This window comes from Mobula hypostoma, chromosome 7, assembly GCF_963921235.1.
Source record: "Mobula hypostoma chromosome 7, sMobHyp1.1, whole genome shotgun sequence".
NCBI classification, from domain to species: domain Eukaryota; kingdom Metazoa; phylum Chordata; class Chondrichthyes; order Myliobatiformes; family Myliobatidae; genus Mobula; species Mobula hypostoma.
The window spans coordinates 128,249,551-128,267,981 of record NC_086103.1 but is presented as its reverse complement, the minus strand read 5'-3'; the positions used below and the strand labels follow the sequence as shown (position 1 = coordinate 128,267,981).

Here is an 18,431-nt window from a genome sequence, read left to right as displayed (position 1 = left end):
TGACAGTGGAAAAGTGTGTATGGAACTGGAGGAGATAGCGGAGGTACTTAATGAATACTTCGCTTCAGTATTCACTATGGAAAAGGGCCTTGGCGATTGCAGGGGTGACTTACAGCAGACTGAAAAGCTTGAGCATGTAGATATCAAGGAAGAGGATATGCTGGAGCTTCTGGAAAGTTGGATAAGTCACCAGGACCGGATGAGATATACCCAAGGCTATTGTGGGAGGTGAGGGAGGAGATTCCTGAGCCTCTGGCAATGATCATTGCATCATCAATGAGGCCAGGAGAGGTTCCGGAGGATTGGAGGGTTGCAGATGTTGTTCCCTTATTCAAGAAAGGAGTAGAGATAGCCCAGGAAATTATAGACCAGTCAGTCTTATTTCAATGGTTGGTAAGTTGATGGAGAAGATCCTGAACTTTTGGAGAGGCATAATATGATTAGGAATAGTCAGCATGGCTTTGTCAAAGGCAGGTCGTGCCTTATGAGCCTGATTGAATGCTCTGAGGATGTGACGAAACACATTGATGAAGGTAGAGCAGTAGATGTAGTGTATATGGATTTCAGCAAAGCATTTGATAAGGTACCCCATGTAAAGCTTATTGAGAAAATAAGGAGGCATGGGATCCAAGGGGACCTTGGTTTGTGGATCCAGAATTGGCTTGCCCACAGAAGGCAAAGAGTGCTTGTAAATGGGTCATATTCTGCATGGAGGTTGGTGACCAGTGGTGTGCCTCAGTGATCTGTTCTGGGACCTCTCCTCTTCGTGATTTTTATAAATGACCTGGATGAGGAAGGGGAGGGATCAGCTAGTAAATTTGCTGATGACACAAAGGTTGGGGGTGTTGTGGATAGTGTGGAAGGCTGTCAGAGGTTACAATGGGACATTGATAGGATGCAAAACTGGGCTGAGAAGTGGCAGATGGAGTTCAACCCAGATAAGTGTGAGGTGGCTCATTTTGGTAGGTCAAATATGATGGCAGAATCTAGTATTAATTGTAAGACTCCTAGCAGTGTGGAGCATCAGTGGGATCTTGGGGTCCGAGTTCAGAGGACACTCAAAGCTGCTGAGCAGGTTGACTGTATAGTTAAGAAACCATATGGTGCATTGGCCTTCATCAACCGTGGGATTGAGTTCAAGAGCTGAGAGGTAATGTTACAGCTATATAGGACTCTGGTCAGACCCACTTGGAGTACTGTGCTCATTTCTGATCACCTCACTACCAATGTTCCCTCTAATTTTTAGTAGTCAGTGTGTGCAAAAATATTATGTTGTGCAAATTTTGTTCCTGTGACAAAAATATGTGTGCACTGAATGCACACATGGCATAGTTTATGTAGGTTTACAAAATATTTGACATAAAACTGCACAGAATAACAACAAAATAACATACATATTTAAGTCACTCAGTTACTTTTTCTCTTTCCTGTCTTTGGCATTTACCCATTCTTTGTAAACTCTATCTTGAAAAATAGAACTTCCATCCAATTGATAGCTTTTGATTCTCATTAACATATCCAAATGACATTCACCTAAACGGTTTCTCAGCTTGTTTTTGAGTTGATTCATTAGGCTAAAACCTCGCTCACAGTCTGCACTAGATGCAAGAAAGGTTCCCCCAATGTCCATCAACTGTGCATGGTTGCAAAACTGTTCATTTTGAAGTACAAATGCCACCATTTGAGCAAAGTTTGAAACTGGTTTGGATTCAATTTTTTCTTGCACGGAAAATTTGAAATCATTAAACTGTCTAACTATTACAGTATTTTCAGTTAGAAAATCATGATACTTTAGACATAAGGCATTAACTTGTTCATCGCCAAATGTGAAGTCACAAACTGTAATTGCGGAGAAATCAAAAGCTGACCATTCTTGTACCTCAACTTTGATCGTTTTCACTCTCGCTCATCTGCACTCAGCCGTAACATGCATAGTACTCCTGTAACGAGTAATGATGGGTTCTGTTGCCTGAGCGTTTGTACACCATCCAAATGCGATTTACTTGCCAAGTGACGCTTCAAATGTCAAGTTTCCAAATATCATCCCTCGGAACAGGATAGGTGAGGTGACGTAAATTAGTGCCATGCATTGAGGTATTTGAAAAACTGACTAACTAGTTAGCAGAAACAGTTAGCTAAAAGATTATTTTCAGTAAGTATAATTATTAATTACTACATTATTTTAAGTAACTAACCTTTTGTGTGCACATTAATTTCTTTGTGCGCTGGTTGAAAAACGTATGCGCGCACACACACGCACAGCTTAGAGGGAACTATGCTCACTACAGGAAGGATGTGGAAACTATAGAACGGGTGCAAAGGAGATTTACCAGGATGTTGCTTGGATTGGGGAGTATAGGTTATGAGAATAGGTTGAGTGAACTCAGCTTTTTTTCCTTGGAGCGACGGAGGATGAGAGGGCACAGTTTTAAGATGCTTGGAAGTAAGTACAGAGGAGATGTCAGGGGCAAGTTTTTTACACAGAGAGTGGTGAGTGCATGAAATGGGCTGCTGGCAATGGTGGTGGAGGCAGATACAATAGGGTATTTTAAGAGACTCCTGGATAGGTACATGGAGCTTAGAAAAATATAGAGGGCTATCAGTAATCCCAGGTAATTTCTAAAGTCAGTACATGTTTGGCACAGCATTGTGGGCTGAAGGGCCAGTATTGTGCTGTAGGTTTTCTATGTTTCTAGGTCTTTTGCTGAGTGAACTGAAATATTAGGCTGTTTTTAGTCATTTTGTGGTGATTCTTTAGTCATGAAATTGTTAAAAAGGTAACTCCTAATAAGTGACCAATTATTCCAATATAGGGTAAGGGTATTTTGGGGATTGAAAATGTTTTGAACTGTTTATTATGTTCAAATGAAATTTCTTCCAGTCAATTGTGCAAGAAAGCAATTACTAGTTTGGTCACTCTGAAAGCAATAAAGTACAGTCAACAGGTATATCTACTGGCTGCTATGTATAAAGGTGACTCCGGTGACAGGTTTTAATTGGATTTATGCAATGTAAAATATTGTGGATGCATTACTCTATTCAGGGAGTTCTTAGTATAATCTCTCATCAGTTTGGTTCTTGATGCACAATGTGAACAAACTTCTGATTCTTGTGCTTATTTCTTATTTCTTCTGGTTCTTGTTTTGATGTGAAAAAGGTTTTCTTTATCCCAGAGGGTCACTGCCTTTTGGAGTAAGGCCATTAGCTTGCAGTCGAGTTTCTGGGGAGGAATGTATTACTGTAGCCTAAAGATGCATGGGATACAACGTACATTTTGATCTTCTGGAACACCCGTTTGATCTGATTTCTTAAGTTTATTTCTTTTCCTTTAAATATGGCTGTTTTAAAATCTAAACACCTCTGGAATTTTATGTGGCTGCTGGTATGAGGATAGGAAGTAGGACTGTAGAGTAGTCCTACACGTGTTGCAATGGCAGAGTAAGGTACACCCAACAATCTCAGTGTGTCTCTATGGCAGCCTTTCTCAATCTTCTTGCCCTGGAGGAACCATTGAAATAATTTTCAGGTCTCAGGGAGCCCCCACATACAAAGTATTATATCTAGATCTCATAGTGCGTTAGTGTGATCAGTAAGTTGAAGATATAATAATCCAAAAATAATTGTCAATGCTTTTTTGAGTAGAGGATGAATTTTTGGCCAACCTTTCTTGAAAAAAAGATAGCTGAGCTTAGCTTACCTTTCTAAAAATTACTCTTTCTTTCTCATTCATAAATTTTAAAAACTCATAAGGCAAACATAATAAATTTCTCAATTCTGGGTTGAACTTGAGATGAGCACACACCGATTTCAGCTTCAACTGAAATGAGACAATTTCTATCTTTGTTCTTGCTGCTTGCTAAACAAGAAAAAGCTTGCTCACACATGTAAGAAGTTAAAACTGCAGCAAAATATTCATCGCTTTCCCATGAATGTCACGATACTCTTCTTTCACAGAAAAACAGAACTTGTCCGGGGCAGGCCAGTAAATTTCATCTTGAGTGCATGATCAGACTGCATCTCACAAAGTTCTTCTTCTTCTCTCAAGTCAAGTTCTCAGGCTGAGCAGAAGATTCAGAGAGAGGGTCCTTCACCCAGTGATACACTTGTGTTGAAAGGGAGGGAAAATACTGTTCAGTTTTGTTCTGCAGTTGTTCCAGGTGGTTTTCAATAAGACTCGAGACTTTCTGATAGCCTTCCTCACTCTCAAGCTCGAGCAGCAGTGGAAACATTTCATGATTTCATTTGCAGCATGATTTTCCAAAAGATTCAGTTTCCTTTTAAATCCAAGAATCTTGTCACTTGAAGTCAAAACATTTTCTCCAGGGCCTTGCAGAGACTTGTTCATATAATGAAAAGAGTCTACTAAGCAGGCTAGCTTCTGCAGCCAATCTTCATCTTCAAAGCACCTAGCAAAATCTGGCCTACTATTTTCTCGAAAGTACTCCTGCAATTCACCTTTCCACTCAAACACCCTGATGAGAAACCTTCCTCTGCTAAGCCACCGGATATCCGTATGTAGCAGAAGTTTGGTGTGCTCTTTGTCCAGGTTTTCACACAGTTTTTTAAACATTCTCGAGTGAACTGGTCTTAATGCTATTAAATAACTTACTTCCTGAGTCCTTCTACAGACTATGACTTTATTTTCAAAAGCGTTAAACCGTTTGTTTTGAGATTCCAATGGTTGTTTAAAATAATCAGCCCTTTTACATGTTATGTGGCTGTGATCTGTAGTTAAGTGTCTTTTCAATTTTGCTGCAGCCGTTTGTAAGTTGTTTCCCTTAGACTAGGCACAATGGAATAGTACAACATGGATCACAAGTCCATGTAAAACCATTAATAAGTAGCTTTCATGGTAAAGATATGGTACTGGCTGATTACTTTAATCCCACCTACTGCTTTTGTCTCCAGGACCCAGAAGAGGCTGGTGGACTACTGGGGCAACAGGAGCCACTGGGCCTCTACTGTAGTCCTGAGTCTTCCAATCGCAGAGGGTGGTCAGTCATTGGTGTGTATGCGCACACTCATCTGACGGCTCTCCACCTCAGGCTCTCCCCTGCAGAGATATCTGTACAGTCACCACTCCCCAAGATGGCACGCGCTGGCGATGCACTTTCTCCACTGGGGACAGTGCCTGCAGGAGGGCATGGGGCTTCCAGCCAACAACATCAACCTCTCCGCTTTGAGGGATCTGCCTCACTTTTACCGCCAGCTGTTGAGGGTAGGGGGTCTAGTTTCATCCAGACAGGGTGCTCCTGCGCTGGTGGGGGACGGTGCTCTGGATGCGAGGGGGACTGGTCCTCATCCTAGAACGGTGGGTGCTGAGGGGGCTGAGAGAAATAGTGGGGTTCTGACTGCAGCACCTCCTGATCGGCCGGAATTGCCTGTCATGCGGGATACCAGGAGGTCCCCGGCAGAAATCTCTTCATGCAGAGATCTTTCCCCTGTACATTGGGACCTGGGTGGAAGGGACTGCAAAGGGCAGTATCATGCAATTGGTTTTTAAGCAGGTTCACCTGTCCATTCTGCGGCTGAGAGGAGTCAGTGTATCACGTTTATGGAGTGTGAGAGGTTGCAGTCCCTGTTTGAGTATCTGAAGGGGCTGCTGCTCAGGTTCTGGTTGTACTTCCGCCCTGCGCTCCTTCTATAACGGCACCCAGTACAGAAGGGGGCGGGTTGCAAGAAGGATTTACTGGTGGTCTTGCTCCTGGGCTTGGCCAAGATGGCTATTCATGGGTCTAGACAGCGAAAAGTCGAGGTCTCTGCCAGGGCCAACTGCCTGCCCCTCTTTTGAGGATACATTCATGACCGGCAGTCCTTGGAGAGGAAGCATGCGGTCACAATGGGTACAGTAGGGATTTCCAGGAGTGGTGGATCCCCACTTTATAGAAAATGACTGCTTTACAGAAAATAGTAATCATACTTTAATTTGAATTTATTCACTATCTTGTAAATATTTAATGTTTCTCCTTTGTGTGTTTGTTGTGTAAATAAACTTAAAAGTTAATTCTTCATCATTAACCTTATCATAATTTTCCGTAGGCCTGGGCCCAGAATGCTCCTCTTCCATCTCACACCTCCTCTTCAATAAATCACCACACTGGGCCATCTTTAGAATGAAAAAGATCCCTCTAATTTTCTACTACACCGGTAGAGTTGTTCACTCCTATAAGTCAGTCAGTGGCGCGTAAGGGGAAGTTGGGGGAGGTAATTCGGGAGGGAGAGGTTGACGTCACAGCCCAAGTTGGGCGAGTCCATTCAATGCTCAGAAAATGCGCTTCACCCTCCTCACCAGCGTATCGTCCTCCCCTCCCTGCAATACAGTGCTCACTGATTATTAAAGGCCTCCCCCATCTCGTGTTTAAAAACTGAGAATGGACTCAAGCAAACAAACACGGTCCTACTGCACACCGCCATACTGGGCTGAAAGGCCTCTAGCGAGATTGCTAAAGGGCCTGTCCGGTCACTGTCCACCACTGTGAGAGTTTACACTGCGCTTTGCGCAAAGTTCAAAAAATGATGTTTATTTTCATTTAGTCACGATCTCCCGCTGAACCCCTGCAAGCTCTCACGGAACCCTAGGGTTCAATGGAACTTGGTTGAGAAACCCTGCTCTATGGTATCCGGATCTTCGTGATGAAATAGACGACAAATTTGAGGGAATTCAAGCACAACCAGAGGCACTATACATTGATAATAAATCATGTTATTCTTTGGCTGAAGCACTGCAGTAATAATACCCCAGTCACATTCAAGCTCACAAAATTATAGGTGACAGTGTCTTACATATGGAACCCTACAGCAATACGACTGAACGGGAAAGATCGGAAGAAACAATTGGCCTTGTTCCAGTTTGATTGTCATTCAAAAGAGTTTGCTGCTGAAAAAAACAGCACTAACAAATTTGAAAACCTTAACCAATAATTAGCTTACAACATTACCAATCATTGCTAAAGGACTTAGAAACATATGCAAAATTACTTCATTTCTTGGTAATGCAATTTCAAATTCGCTAAGTCATTGTTTGATACTCCACAAATGATTTCTGGGTCAAAATATTTCAAATAATGAGGCCTTGTCTTTGCTTCATATATAACCCAGAAAAACTTTGCTTTTCTTTTACAATAATATCCTTTCAATATTTCAGAACATATTCTGTCATGTACTAATGACACAACCATGATACATTAATCCAATTGCAGCAATAAGACCAGTACTAATCAGAAGAAATGGTTAATTTATGCTACAATTATGGGACCAAGATTAAGTAACATAAAAAATGCGATGTTCTGAGAACCAGGAATATAGGAAGAAATGGTATAATTTACAGCTGCTCAACTGTAGACAAGCACAAATTTCGATAACTTATGTAATGTACCTCATCTGGTTGAGAGTTGGAGGTAACTTCTTTGATGTATTCAAAAACTCAGTACAAGAAGTTCCAGGATTTGTTATTTTCAAACATGTTAGGTCCATAGGAGGACATGTGCAGTGTTGAAACTGTGTGTTCTATAGTTACACAAGTCAACAGATGACAGAAGAATAATTGTGCACAAAAGAGACACATGAGAGTAGCTGATTCATACAGTATCCTTTTTGTTAATGTGCATTAACCTCATCCAACTGAAGTAAAAAGTACAATGGATTCCCATTAATAAGGACACATTGGAGCCAGTACACTTTGGTCCAATTAAGTGGCTGCCCCAATTAGCTGAAGTTTCATGGAAATAGTTAAAAAGGTATAAAAAAGATAAAATGAGCAACAAATGATATATTTAAATGAAATACAAAACAGATTATAACACTACCAATAGTACTGTAAAACCGTGTATTAGTTCCTAATACTTATTGACAGAGGAATTCATCCCACTGTTGTGTTATTTTGAAACTATTCACTCTAAGTACAGTGTAGCATCTAATAGCCACACAACTGCATGTGACCGAAGCTAGTTAGAATCTGTTTTACAACAGTCCCCTGTTCCAATTAAGTGGCATACTGTCCCAACTAAATGAATGGAATCCCGGCTATTTTCTTGAATAGCTTTTGTTCCTTGAGTTGTCCCAAATAAGCAGCTGCCCCGATTAACCTGAATCCGCAGTACTTAAGAAAGAAAAATGCCCAAGAAGCAAGCCTGCATCTGCTCTCTGCTGCCCAATTATTGTGTCCAGTAAATAAAGAATAGAAAATATCCTGACAAGAGGCTACTTTCTAACAGTTAACAATCCTAAGTGGAGCTCAACAAGGGAAGGAAAAAGGAGAAGAAATTTAGATGTGGCTTAACAACAAATAACAGAATACCAGGTAGTCATAACATGCATTAAGGTCTAAATTCACCTCTGCTATATATTTCAACCTGCTTTGTCATGCCCTTTAAAAGTGGAGCACAGTGACTATGTTAATCTTTTCTTTATTGGCTGTAACCTTTCAATATTTCTCTTAGCTGCAGTGCTGGAGAGATGATTGGATTCTCTGAGTAAATTCAGTCACATTGACAAGTAAATGATTAATGATAAGGTTGGTCTTTTACCCTGTTCACAGTTCTCTCCTTTATAGCCAGAGTTACAGATGCACGTCCCCATGATGCAGGTGCCATGGTTGCCACAAGTTGAGTCAAGGCACTGGTTTGTGGGAACGTCGCACTCTGCTCCCTTCCACCCACTGTGGCACAAACAGCGTCCTTTCAAATACTGCCCATTGCCACTGCATAGCACAGGGCAAGATGCTGTGAAGAGAAGTACATGAACATCAAACATTGACAATGGAGGCAGCAAGCCATTTGCTGAGATGTTTGAAGCATATAAATTCATAGAGTCACCTTCAAATTATCATGGTTTATTATAGAGCCCAAGACTTTACCAATATTGTCTGTCTACAGAAGAGTAGAACTAATCATGGATGAACAGGAGTTTGGGGGAAAATTAAGCAAAGATTTTCACAGGATTATAAACAAAATATAGGCTTAAAGATTGTAGAGTTTCAGAATAAATTATACACGGAGTAACCTTCAACTTCAGGTGCCTTCCTCTTTTCCCATCCACCTCTTGTTAGAAGAAACATCATTCCTGCAACCTGATTTCAAGCTGGTGCCTCCACAAACCTTGTACTGGGGCCTTCAGGGGTCAAGTGGTCTTCTGAGATACGTCTAGGTTCTGAGTTGTGATTAGCAACCAGAACAATGTAGCTGCCGATGAATATACTGACACCCAGAAGCTAAAGGACTGTACTGTTAACACCAAGGGTGTAATGACATATTTCACCTGCAGATAATACGATATATAATCTTGTCTGAGAATCGGAGCGGGAGTGCGGAGGAAGCCATTTTTGAATTTTTCGGGTTTTTTTTCCATCGGCGTTCAGAGAGGCGGGACTGCGCAGGCGTGTGACATCGGGCAGTGAAGTGTGGAAGATTTAAAAGGAACAGAGCCTCATACAGCGGGCAGCGTAATTTACGGGCGGTGGAGTGAGCCGGGAGCAGAATGATGGCTTAACGGCTTTGGCTCAACGGGCTTAGGCGGAAACGGGCGAGGCGAGGAAGGTTTGGTATTCATTTTTTGTTGTTATTTGAGGAGAGGGGCAGTATGAGTGTGAGGGCAGTTTGTTGTTCTCGGTGCCGGATGTGGGAGGCCCTGGAGTCTCCAAGCCTCCCAGACGTCCAGATCTGCGCCAGGTGCGCCCAGATGCAGTTCCTAAGGGACCGCGTTAGGGAACTGGAGCTGCAGCTCGATGACCTTCGTCTGGTCAGGGAGAGTGAGGAGTTGATAGAGAGGAGTTACAGGCAGGTGGTCACACCGGGGCCATGGGAGGCAGACAAGTGGGTCACGGTTAGGAGGGGGAAAGGGAAGAGTCAGGTAATAGAGAGTACCCTGGTGGCTGTGCCCCTTAACAATAGGTACTCCTGTTTGAGTACTGTTGTGGGGGACAGCTTACCCGGGGGAAGTGACAGTGGCCGTGCCTCCGGCACAGAGTCCGGCCCTGTAGCTCAGAAGGGTAGGGAAAGGAAGAGGAGGGCAGTTGCAATAGGGGACTCGATAATAAGGGGGTCAGATAGGCGATTCTGTGGGCACAGTCCAGAGACCCAGGTGGTAGTTTGCCTCCCTGGTGCCAGGGTCCGAGATATTTCTGATCACATCCAAGATATCCTGAAGTGGGAGGGTGAGGAGCGAGAGGTCGTGGTACATATAGGTACCAATGACATAGGTAGGAAAAGGGAAGAGGTCCTCAAAGGAGAATATAGGGAGCTAGGAAGGGAGTTGAGAAAAAGGACCGCAAAGGTAGTAATCTTGGGATTACTGCCTGTGCTACGCAACAGTGAGAGTAGGAATGCAATGAGGTGGAGGATAAATGCGTGGCTGAGGGATTGGAGCGGGGGCAGGGATTCAAGTTTTTGGATCATTGGGACCTCTTTTGGTGCAGGCGTGACTTGTACAAAAAGGACGGGTTACACTTGAATCCTAGGGGGACCAATATCCTGGCAGGGAGATTAGCGGGGGCTACTGAGGTGACTTTAAACTAAAATGGTTGGGGGGTGGGAATCAAATTAAAGAGACTAGGAGAGAGGAGGTTAGTTCACAACAGGAGGATGGGAACCAGTGCAGAGAGACAGAGGGGTATAAAATGAGGGTAGAAGCAAAAAGTAGTAAGGTGAAAAGTAAAAGTGGCAGGCCGGCAAATCCAGGGCAAAAATCAAAAAGGGCCACTTTTCAACATAATTGTATAAGGGCTAAGAGTGTTGTAAAAGGGAGCCTGAAGGCTTTGTGCGTCAATGCAAGGAGCATTCGTAACAAGGTGGATGAATTAAAAGTGCAGATTGTTATTAATGAATATGATATAGTTGGGATCACAGAGACATGACTCCAGGGTGACCAAGGATGGGAGTTCAACATTCAGGGATATTCAATATTCAGGAGGGATAGACATGAAAGAAAAGGAGGTGGGGTAGCATTGCTGGTTAGAGAGAAGATTAACGCTATAGAAAGGAAGGACATTAGCCAGGAGGATGTGGAATTGATATGGGTAGAGCTGCATAACACTAAGGGGCAGAAAACACTGGTGGGTGTTGTGTATAGGCCACCTAACAGTAGTAGTGAGGTTGGGGATGGTATTAAACAGGAAATTAGAAACGTGTGCAATAAAGGAACAGCAGTTATAATGGGTGACTTCAATCTACGTATAGAGTGGGTGAACCAAATTGGGAAGGGTGCGGAGGAAGAGGATTTCTTGGAATGTATGCGGGATGGTTTTTTGAACCACCATGTCGAGGAACCAACTAGAGAGCAGGCTATTCTAGACTGGGTATTGAGCAATGAGGAAGGGTTAATTAGCAATCTTGTCGTGAGAGGCCCCTTGGGTAAGAGTGACCATAATATGGTGGAATTCTTCATTAAGATGGAGAGTGACAGAGTTAATTCAGAAACAAAGGTTCTGAACTTAAAGAAGGGTAACTTTGAAGGTATGAGACGTGAATTAGCTAAGATAGACTGGCAAATGACACTTAAAGGGTTGACGATGGATATGCAATGGCAAGCATTTAAAGATCGCATGGATGAACTACAACAATTGTTCATCCCAGTTCGGCAAAAGAATAAATCAAGGAAGGTAGTGCACCCGTGGCTGACAAGGGAAATTAGGGATAGTATCAATTCCAAAGGAGAAGCATACAAATTAGCCAGAAAAAGTGGCTCACCTGAGGACTGGGAGAAACTCAGAGCCCAGCAGAGGAGGGCAAAGGGCTTAATTACGAAGGGGAAAAAAGATTATGACAGAAAACTGGCAGGGAACATAAAAACTGACTGTAAAAGCTTTTATAGATATGTGAAAAGAAAAAGATTGGTTAAGACAAATGTAGGTCCCCAACAGACAGTAACAGGTGAACTGGTTATGGGGAGAAAGGACACGGAAGACCAATTGAACAACTACTTTGGTTCTGCCTTCACTAAGGAGGACATAAATAATCTTCCAGAAATAGTAGGGGACAGAGGGTCCAGTGAGATGGAGGAACTGAGGGAAATACATGTTAGTAGGGAAGTGGTTTTAGGTAAATTGAAGGGATTAAAGGCAGATAAATCCCCAGGGCCAGATAGTCTGCATCCCAGAGTGCTTAAGGAAGTAGCCCAAGAAATAGTGGATGCATTAGTAATAATTTTTCAAAACTCTTTAGATTCTGGACTAGTTCCTGAGGATTGGAGGCTGGCTAATGTAATCGCGCTTTTTAAAAACGGAGGGAGAGAGAAACCGGGGAATTATAGACCGGTTAGCCTAACATCGGTGGTGGGGAAAATGCTAGAGTCAGTTATCAAAGATGTGATAACAGCTCATTTGGAAAGCAGTGAAATCATCGGACAAAGTCAGCATGGATTTGTGAAAGGAAAATCATGTCTGACGAATCTCGTAAAATTTTTTGAGAATGTAACTAGTAGAGTGGATAGGGGAGAACCAGTGGATGTGGTATATTTGGATTTTCAAAAGGCTTTTGACAAGGTCCCACACAGGAAATTAGTGTGCATACTTAAAGCACACGGTATTGGGGGTAAGGTATTGATGTGGAGAGAGAATTGGTTGGCAGACAGGAAGCAAAGAGTGGGAATAAACAGGACCTTTTCAGAATGGCAGGCAGTGACTAGTGGGGTACCACAAGACTCAGAGCTGGGACCCCAGTTGTTTACAAAATATATTAATGACTTAGACGAGGGAATTAAATGCAGCATCTCCAAGTTTGCGGATGACACGAAGTTGGGCGGCAGTGTTAGCTGTGAGGAGGATGCTAAGAGGATGCAGGGTGACTTGGATAGGTTAGGTGAGTAGGCAAATTCATGGCAGATGCAATTTAATGTGGATAAATGTGAGGTTATCCACTTTGGTGGCAAAAACAGGAAAACAGATTATTATCTGAATAGTGGCCGATTAAGAAAAGGGAAGGTGCAACGAGACCTGGGTGTCATTATACACCAGTCATTGAAAGTGGGCATGCAGGTACAGCAGGCGGTGAAAAAGGTGAATGGTATGCTGGCATTTATAGCAAGAGGATTCGAGTACAGGAGCAGGGAGGTACTACTGCAGTTGTACAAGGCCTTGGTGAGAGCACATCTGGAGTATTGTGTGCAGTTTTGGTCCCCTAATCTGAGGAAAGACATCCTTGCCATAGAGGGAGTACAAAGAAGGTTCACCAGATTGATTCCTGGGATGGCAGGACTTTCATATGATGAAAGACTGGATCGACTAGGCTTATACTCGTTGGAATTTAGAAGATTGAGCGGGGATCTTATTGAAACACATTAAATCCTAAAGGGATTGGACAGGCTAGATGCAGGAAGATTGTTCCTGATGTTGGGGAAGTCCAGAACGAGGGGTCACAGTTTGAGGATAAAGGGGAAGCCTTTTAGGACCAAGATTAGGAAAAACTTCTTCACACAGAGAGTGGTGAATCTGTGGAATTCTCTGCCACAGGAAACAGTTGAGGCCAGCTCATTGGCTATATTTAAGAGGGAGTTAGATATGGCCCTTGTGGCTAAAGGGATCAGGGGGTATGGAGGGAAGGGTGGTACAGGGTTCTGAGTTGGATGGTCATCCATGATCATACTGAATGGCGGTGCAGGCTCGAAGTGCCGATGGCCTACTCCTTCACCTATTTTCTATGTTTCTATGTTATAATAAACTTTAATCTATTGGAGGCACGTTGAAGCATGTTTTTTTTAATTTTACTGGCAAAAAGTGAGTAAGCTCAGAATTGAACCATTTAAATATAGCTTGAGGATAGTTCGGAAAGAGCTAATGAGTTTGAAGAAGGACAATCTATGAGCATTGACTATGCAATGTATTTTCTACACCTGAACAGCTTACAGCCTGTTTGCACCTCCCGCATTCATAATTTATCCCATCCAATGGATGGACTAACAAATGGGCCATAAGTATTGCTTCAGCTTAATTTCAGATACCTTCCGAATGGGAATTAGTTGTCCTGCAAAGGCAATGGCTGAATCTGTGCAAAAGCTATCTTTCATAGTTTGTAGAACATAGATCAAAGAAAATACAACACAGATTCAGCCATTTGACCCACAATATCTGTGCTAACCATGATGCCAAATTAAATGAATTCCATTTTGCATTTGCTGCTTGTACGAAATGCCTCAAAAATACAGACAATTATGTTTCCAACCTACTTATGATACTTATTCCTGGCATTAACGCCAAACATTTTAAATTTCATTTAATATAAAATTCACCTGCGTTCAGATTTAAAATGAAGCAATGTGTCATCCTTTACTTTGAAAACAGAAAATTGTCCTTCTCAGCTGCTGTAACGTAATTGAATAAGGGCAAGATCAGGTTCTTTTGCCGTCAATAGAAATAGAGCACACTGTGTAGTCAGTGGTATTTTGTGTGTTTAATGTGGGTGACTGGAGATGACTCTTTTGCCAATATGTTCAAAGTTCAATAACAGTGAAGAAATCACTGGAGAATACAGCTCAGTGCTGATCAGTTTGATTCTCAATTAATAAGCTGGAACAAGCAGCAGGCATTTTTGTTTACAAGAAAATATTTTCTTGGAAAGGAAGCCAAAGGTTGCTTTCTAAAAGATAAGTTTATACCTTTTTTTGTAAACTCTCTTGTGTAGTTGGCAGGAATCAGAGTGCTCTGTCTGTTTACAAATTACTTCTCCAATACCAGGATGAGGCCCAGCACAAATGGAACAATATCTCATATTCTGTCTTGGTACCCACAACCCAATGGTATGAGCATTGAATTTCCCAATTTGAGATAACCCTCATCTCTGTCCCTGATGGCCCCACACTCTCTATTTTTGTCACATTCCCAAACTCTTTTTCCCCTCCAGTCCTCCTTCATCCTTTTCCACTTCCCTCCTCTTTCTGATTCCCTCGACTTACTTGCCACACATATTAGCCAGCAGCCCTCCTGCCATCCGGTCCTCATCCCACCTGCCTTTCAACTCTCCCCGATGGTTTCCATTACTTCCTCTCTATTATACCAGATTTCAACATGGGCTGCCTTCATGTTACCACCTCTCCCTTCCAGCAGCCACCTCTCCCTTCACCTTCCCCACCACCCCACACCTGGCTCCATCTGCTATTTCAGTCTTGAAGGAGGGGCTTGGTCCGAGTCATCAACTGTTTTTAATTTCCATGGATGCTGTCAGACCTGCTGAGTTCCTCCAGTATTTTGTGTGTGTTGCTTTGGATTTTCAGCATCCGCAGACGTTCTTGTTTTTATGATCTGCCTTGTTTGTCTGCCTCCATCTATCATCTATCGGTCTCTGTCCCCCCAAATCACCACTTCCCCTCCCATATGCAGCTTGATCTGCCCATCATCCTTTGCACCCTCCTCTGACAGACCACCAATCACCACAACCACTGTCACTCTACTCCCCTTCCTCCATTTTTACTGGCTGTGTATTGTCTCCACTCTCAGTCCTGATGCAGGGTTTAGACCCACTATATTAGAAACATAGAAACATAGAAAATAGGTGCAGGAGTAGGTCATTCGGCCCTTTGAGCCTGCACCGCCATTCAGTATGATCATGGCTGATCATCCAACTCAGAACCCTGTACCAGCCTTCCCTCCATACCCCCGATCCCTTTAGCCACAAGGGCCATATCTAACGCCCTCTTAAATATAGCCAATGAACTGGCCTCAACTGTTTCCTGTGGCAGAGAATTCCACAGATTCACCACTCTCTGTGTGAAGAAGTTTTTCCTAATCTCGGTCCTAAAAGGCTTCCCCTTTAACCTCAAACTCTGATCCCTCGTTCTGGACTTCCCCAACATCAGGAACAATCTTCCTGCATCTAGCCTGTCCAATCCCTTTAGGATTTTATACGTTTCAATCAGATCCCCCCCTCAATATTGACAGTTTTGTCCACCCACTTGTGGAGTGTAGCACCAGACTTAAAAAGTGAGTGGGGCCTGTTGGGACTTTCTGCAGAGCTCGAGATTGTTTGGGGTATAGGCACTTAAGCAACGGCCAATAAAGAGTTAGGTTCAAGCAGAGTGGCCATTGTAGAACTGTGGTCATGGTGTGAGTGGATAAAGTTAGAGTGGGGAACGGAGACTTTGGCTCAAGAGGCTTCAGTGAGGACAGGTGGAGGCTAGGAGTTACAAGGCAACCAGGAAGGGACTCAGGAGAGCTAGAACAGGATATGAGAAAGCCTTGGCAACCAGGATTACGAAAACACCCAAGGCATTCTATATGTACAAGAACAACAGGAAGATAACTAGAGTGAGGGTAGGACCAATCAGGGATCAAAGAGGAAACATGCCTGGAGTTGGAGGAGGTAGAGGAGATCCTTAATGAATACTTTGCTTCAGTATTCACCAAGGAGCGGGATCTTGACGAATGTGAGGTTGGTGGAAAACAGAGTGGAAAAATGCAAACGTTAAGAAAGAAGGCCGTTGGAACATTTGAAAAACATCAGGATAGATAAGTCCCTATGGTTGGGAGGATATACCTCAGGTTACTGTAGTAAGCAGCAGAAGAGATTGCTGTGCCTTTGGCAATGATCTTTGCACCCTCACTGGCCACAGGGGTAGTATCAGAAGATTGGAAGGTGGCAATTGTTATTCTTTTGGTGAGGAAAAGTAATGAGGATCTCCCTGGGAATTATAGACCAGTGAGTGTCATGTTGGTGGTAGGCAAACTATTGGAGAGGATTCTTAGAGACAGGATTTACAAGCATTTGGAGAAGCATAGTATGATTAGGGCTAGTCAGCGTGGCATTTGAGCATCAGGTTGTGCTGCATGAGCCTGACTAAATTCTTTGGGCAAGTGGCAAAACATATTGATGAAGGTAGAGCAGTGGGTGTGGTGTATACGGATTTTAGTAATGCACTTGACAAGGTTTCCCTTGGTAATTTCATTCAGAAAGGCGAGAGGCTTTGGGTAGAGGTAAACTTGGCTGTGTGGATTCAAAATTGGCTTGCCCACAGAGGGCAGAGTGTGGTGTATTCTACCTGGAGGTTGGTAACCTGTGGTGTTCCTCAGGGATCTGTGCAGGGACCTCTGCTCTTTGTGATGTTTATAAATGACTTGGATGAGGAAGTGAAAGGGTGTCTTAGTTCTTTGTGGAGTTGTGGATAGTGTAGAAAGTTGTTGTTGGTTACAACGGGTCATTGATAGAATGTAGAGCTGGACTGAGAAGTAGCAAATGGAGTTCAATCTGGAAAAGAGTGGAGTGATTCACTTTGGAAGGTTGAACTGGAAGTCAGAGTACAGGGCAAGTTTCTTAGCAGTGGGGAGCAATAAAGGGGTACACATCCATTAATCTCTCAAGATTGCACTGCAAGTTGGTAGGGTGGTTAAGAAGGTGTATGGTGCATGGGCTTTCATTAGTCAAGGGACTGAGTTCATGAGCAGCTGGTAATGTTGCAGCACTATAAAACTGCTTGGATCACACTTGGAATATTGTGTTTAGTTCAGTTTGCCTTATTATAAGAAGAATGCGGAGTGCAGAGAAGAGTGAGCAGGATGAGGGCTTGACCTTTTCTCTTTTGAAGTGGTAACTTGATAGAGGTAGACAAGATGATAAGAGAAATAGATATAGTGGACAGCCAGGGAGCTTTTTCAAAGGCAGAAATGGCTAAGTACAGTACTTTTAAGGTAAATGGAAAAAAGTATGGTGGGGAATGTCAGAGGTAGGTTTTTTTTTTACACAAAATGGTAGGTGCACAGAACGAGCCGCCAGGGGTGGAGGTAGAGGCAGATGTATAAGGGATATATTTAAGAGACTCTTAGATGGGCATATGGAGGAATGAAAAAAGGAATGAAGTGTGAGATTGATCTTAGAGTAGGTTAAAGGTTTCTCCAGCAAATTGTTTGTTGTGGTCTCTTGTTTTCCCATCTGGTTACAAATGATGTTTGGAGGCACGGGGCAGTCAATCCTCAATGTCCTTCGCTAGGCCAACTATACTTTGTTTTCCCACTGGAATCCACATCACACTATAATAAGCAATTGCACCTGATAGGTTCAGACTTCACGTTCCTGCCATTGGCCTTACAGGTGTTGGCCATGTGCACTACACTAAGAAATCCAATTTCAAAGCCAATTCTGTGTGCTATCTGTCCAGCACCAACATTTTTGCTCATTGTAAATTGTTACCATTTTCTACATTTACACATATTCAGGGTAGAATCAATGGATTATTTATTTTTCTATGAAGACTACAAATTTAATTGAGACTGACCACTACCACAATAAAAGGAAGCTATTACCTCGTGCACAATCTGGTCCAATGTAACCGAGAAAGCAATGGCATGTTCCTGAAATACACTCTCCATTCCCGTAACAATTAGCTGGACATTCATCTGCAGGTTCTGAGAGGAAGTGAAATCATAGGTTGACATTAGATTTTCTTAATCTAGACAAACATTAGTAAGGTGCAATACTTTAAAACATACATTCCCCTTTTTAAAAAAGTTTATGTTT

At 42.8% G+C, this 18,431-nt stretch overlaps 1 protein-coding gene across 4 annotated transcripts in view; it reads right to left on the bottom strand.

Annotated features, from left to right (window-relative positions):
• Positions 1-18,431, bottom strand: part of tenm4 (teneurin transmembrane protein 4) — an 806,559-nt gene that overhangs the window by 180,534 nt on the left and 607,594 nt on the right. For all 4 annotated transcript variants that reach the window (XM_063053966.1, XM_063053965.1, XM_063053964.1 and 1 more), the window contains 2 exons: positions 18,218-18,319; positions 8,526-8,720 (listed from right to left, as the gene is read on the bottom strand). In XM_063053966.1, coding sequence (XP_062910036.1) covers positions 8,526-8,720; positions 18,218-18,319 — 297 coding nt within the window. The remainder of the gene's footprint in view (positions 1-8,525; positions 8,721-18,217; positions 18,320-18,431) is intronic.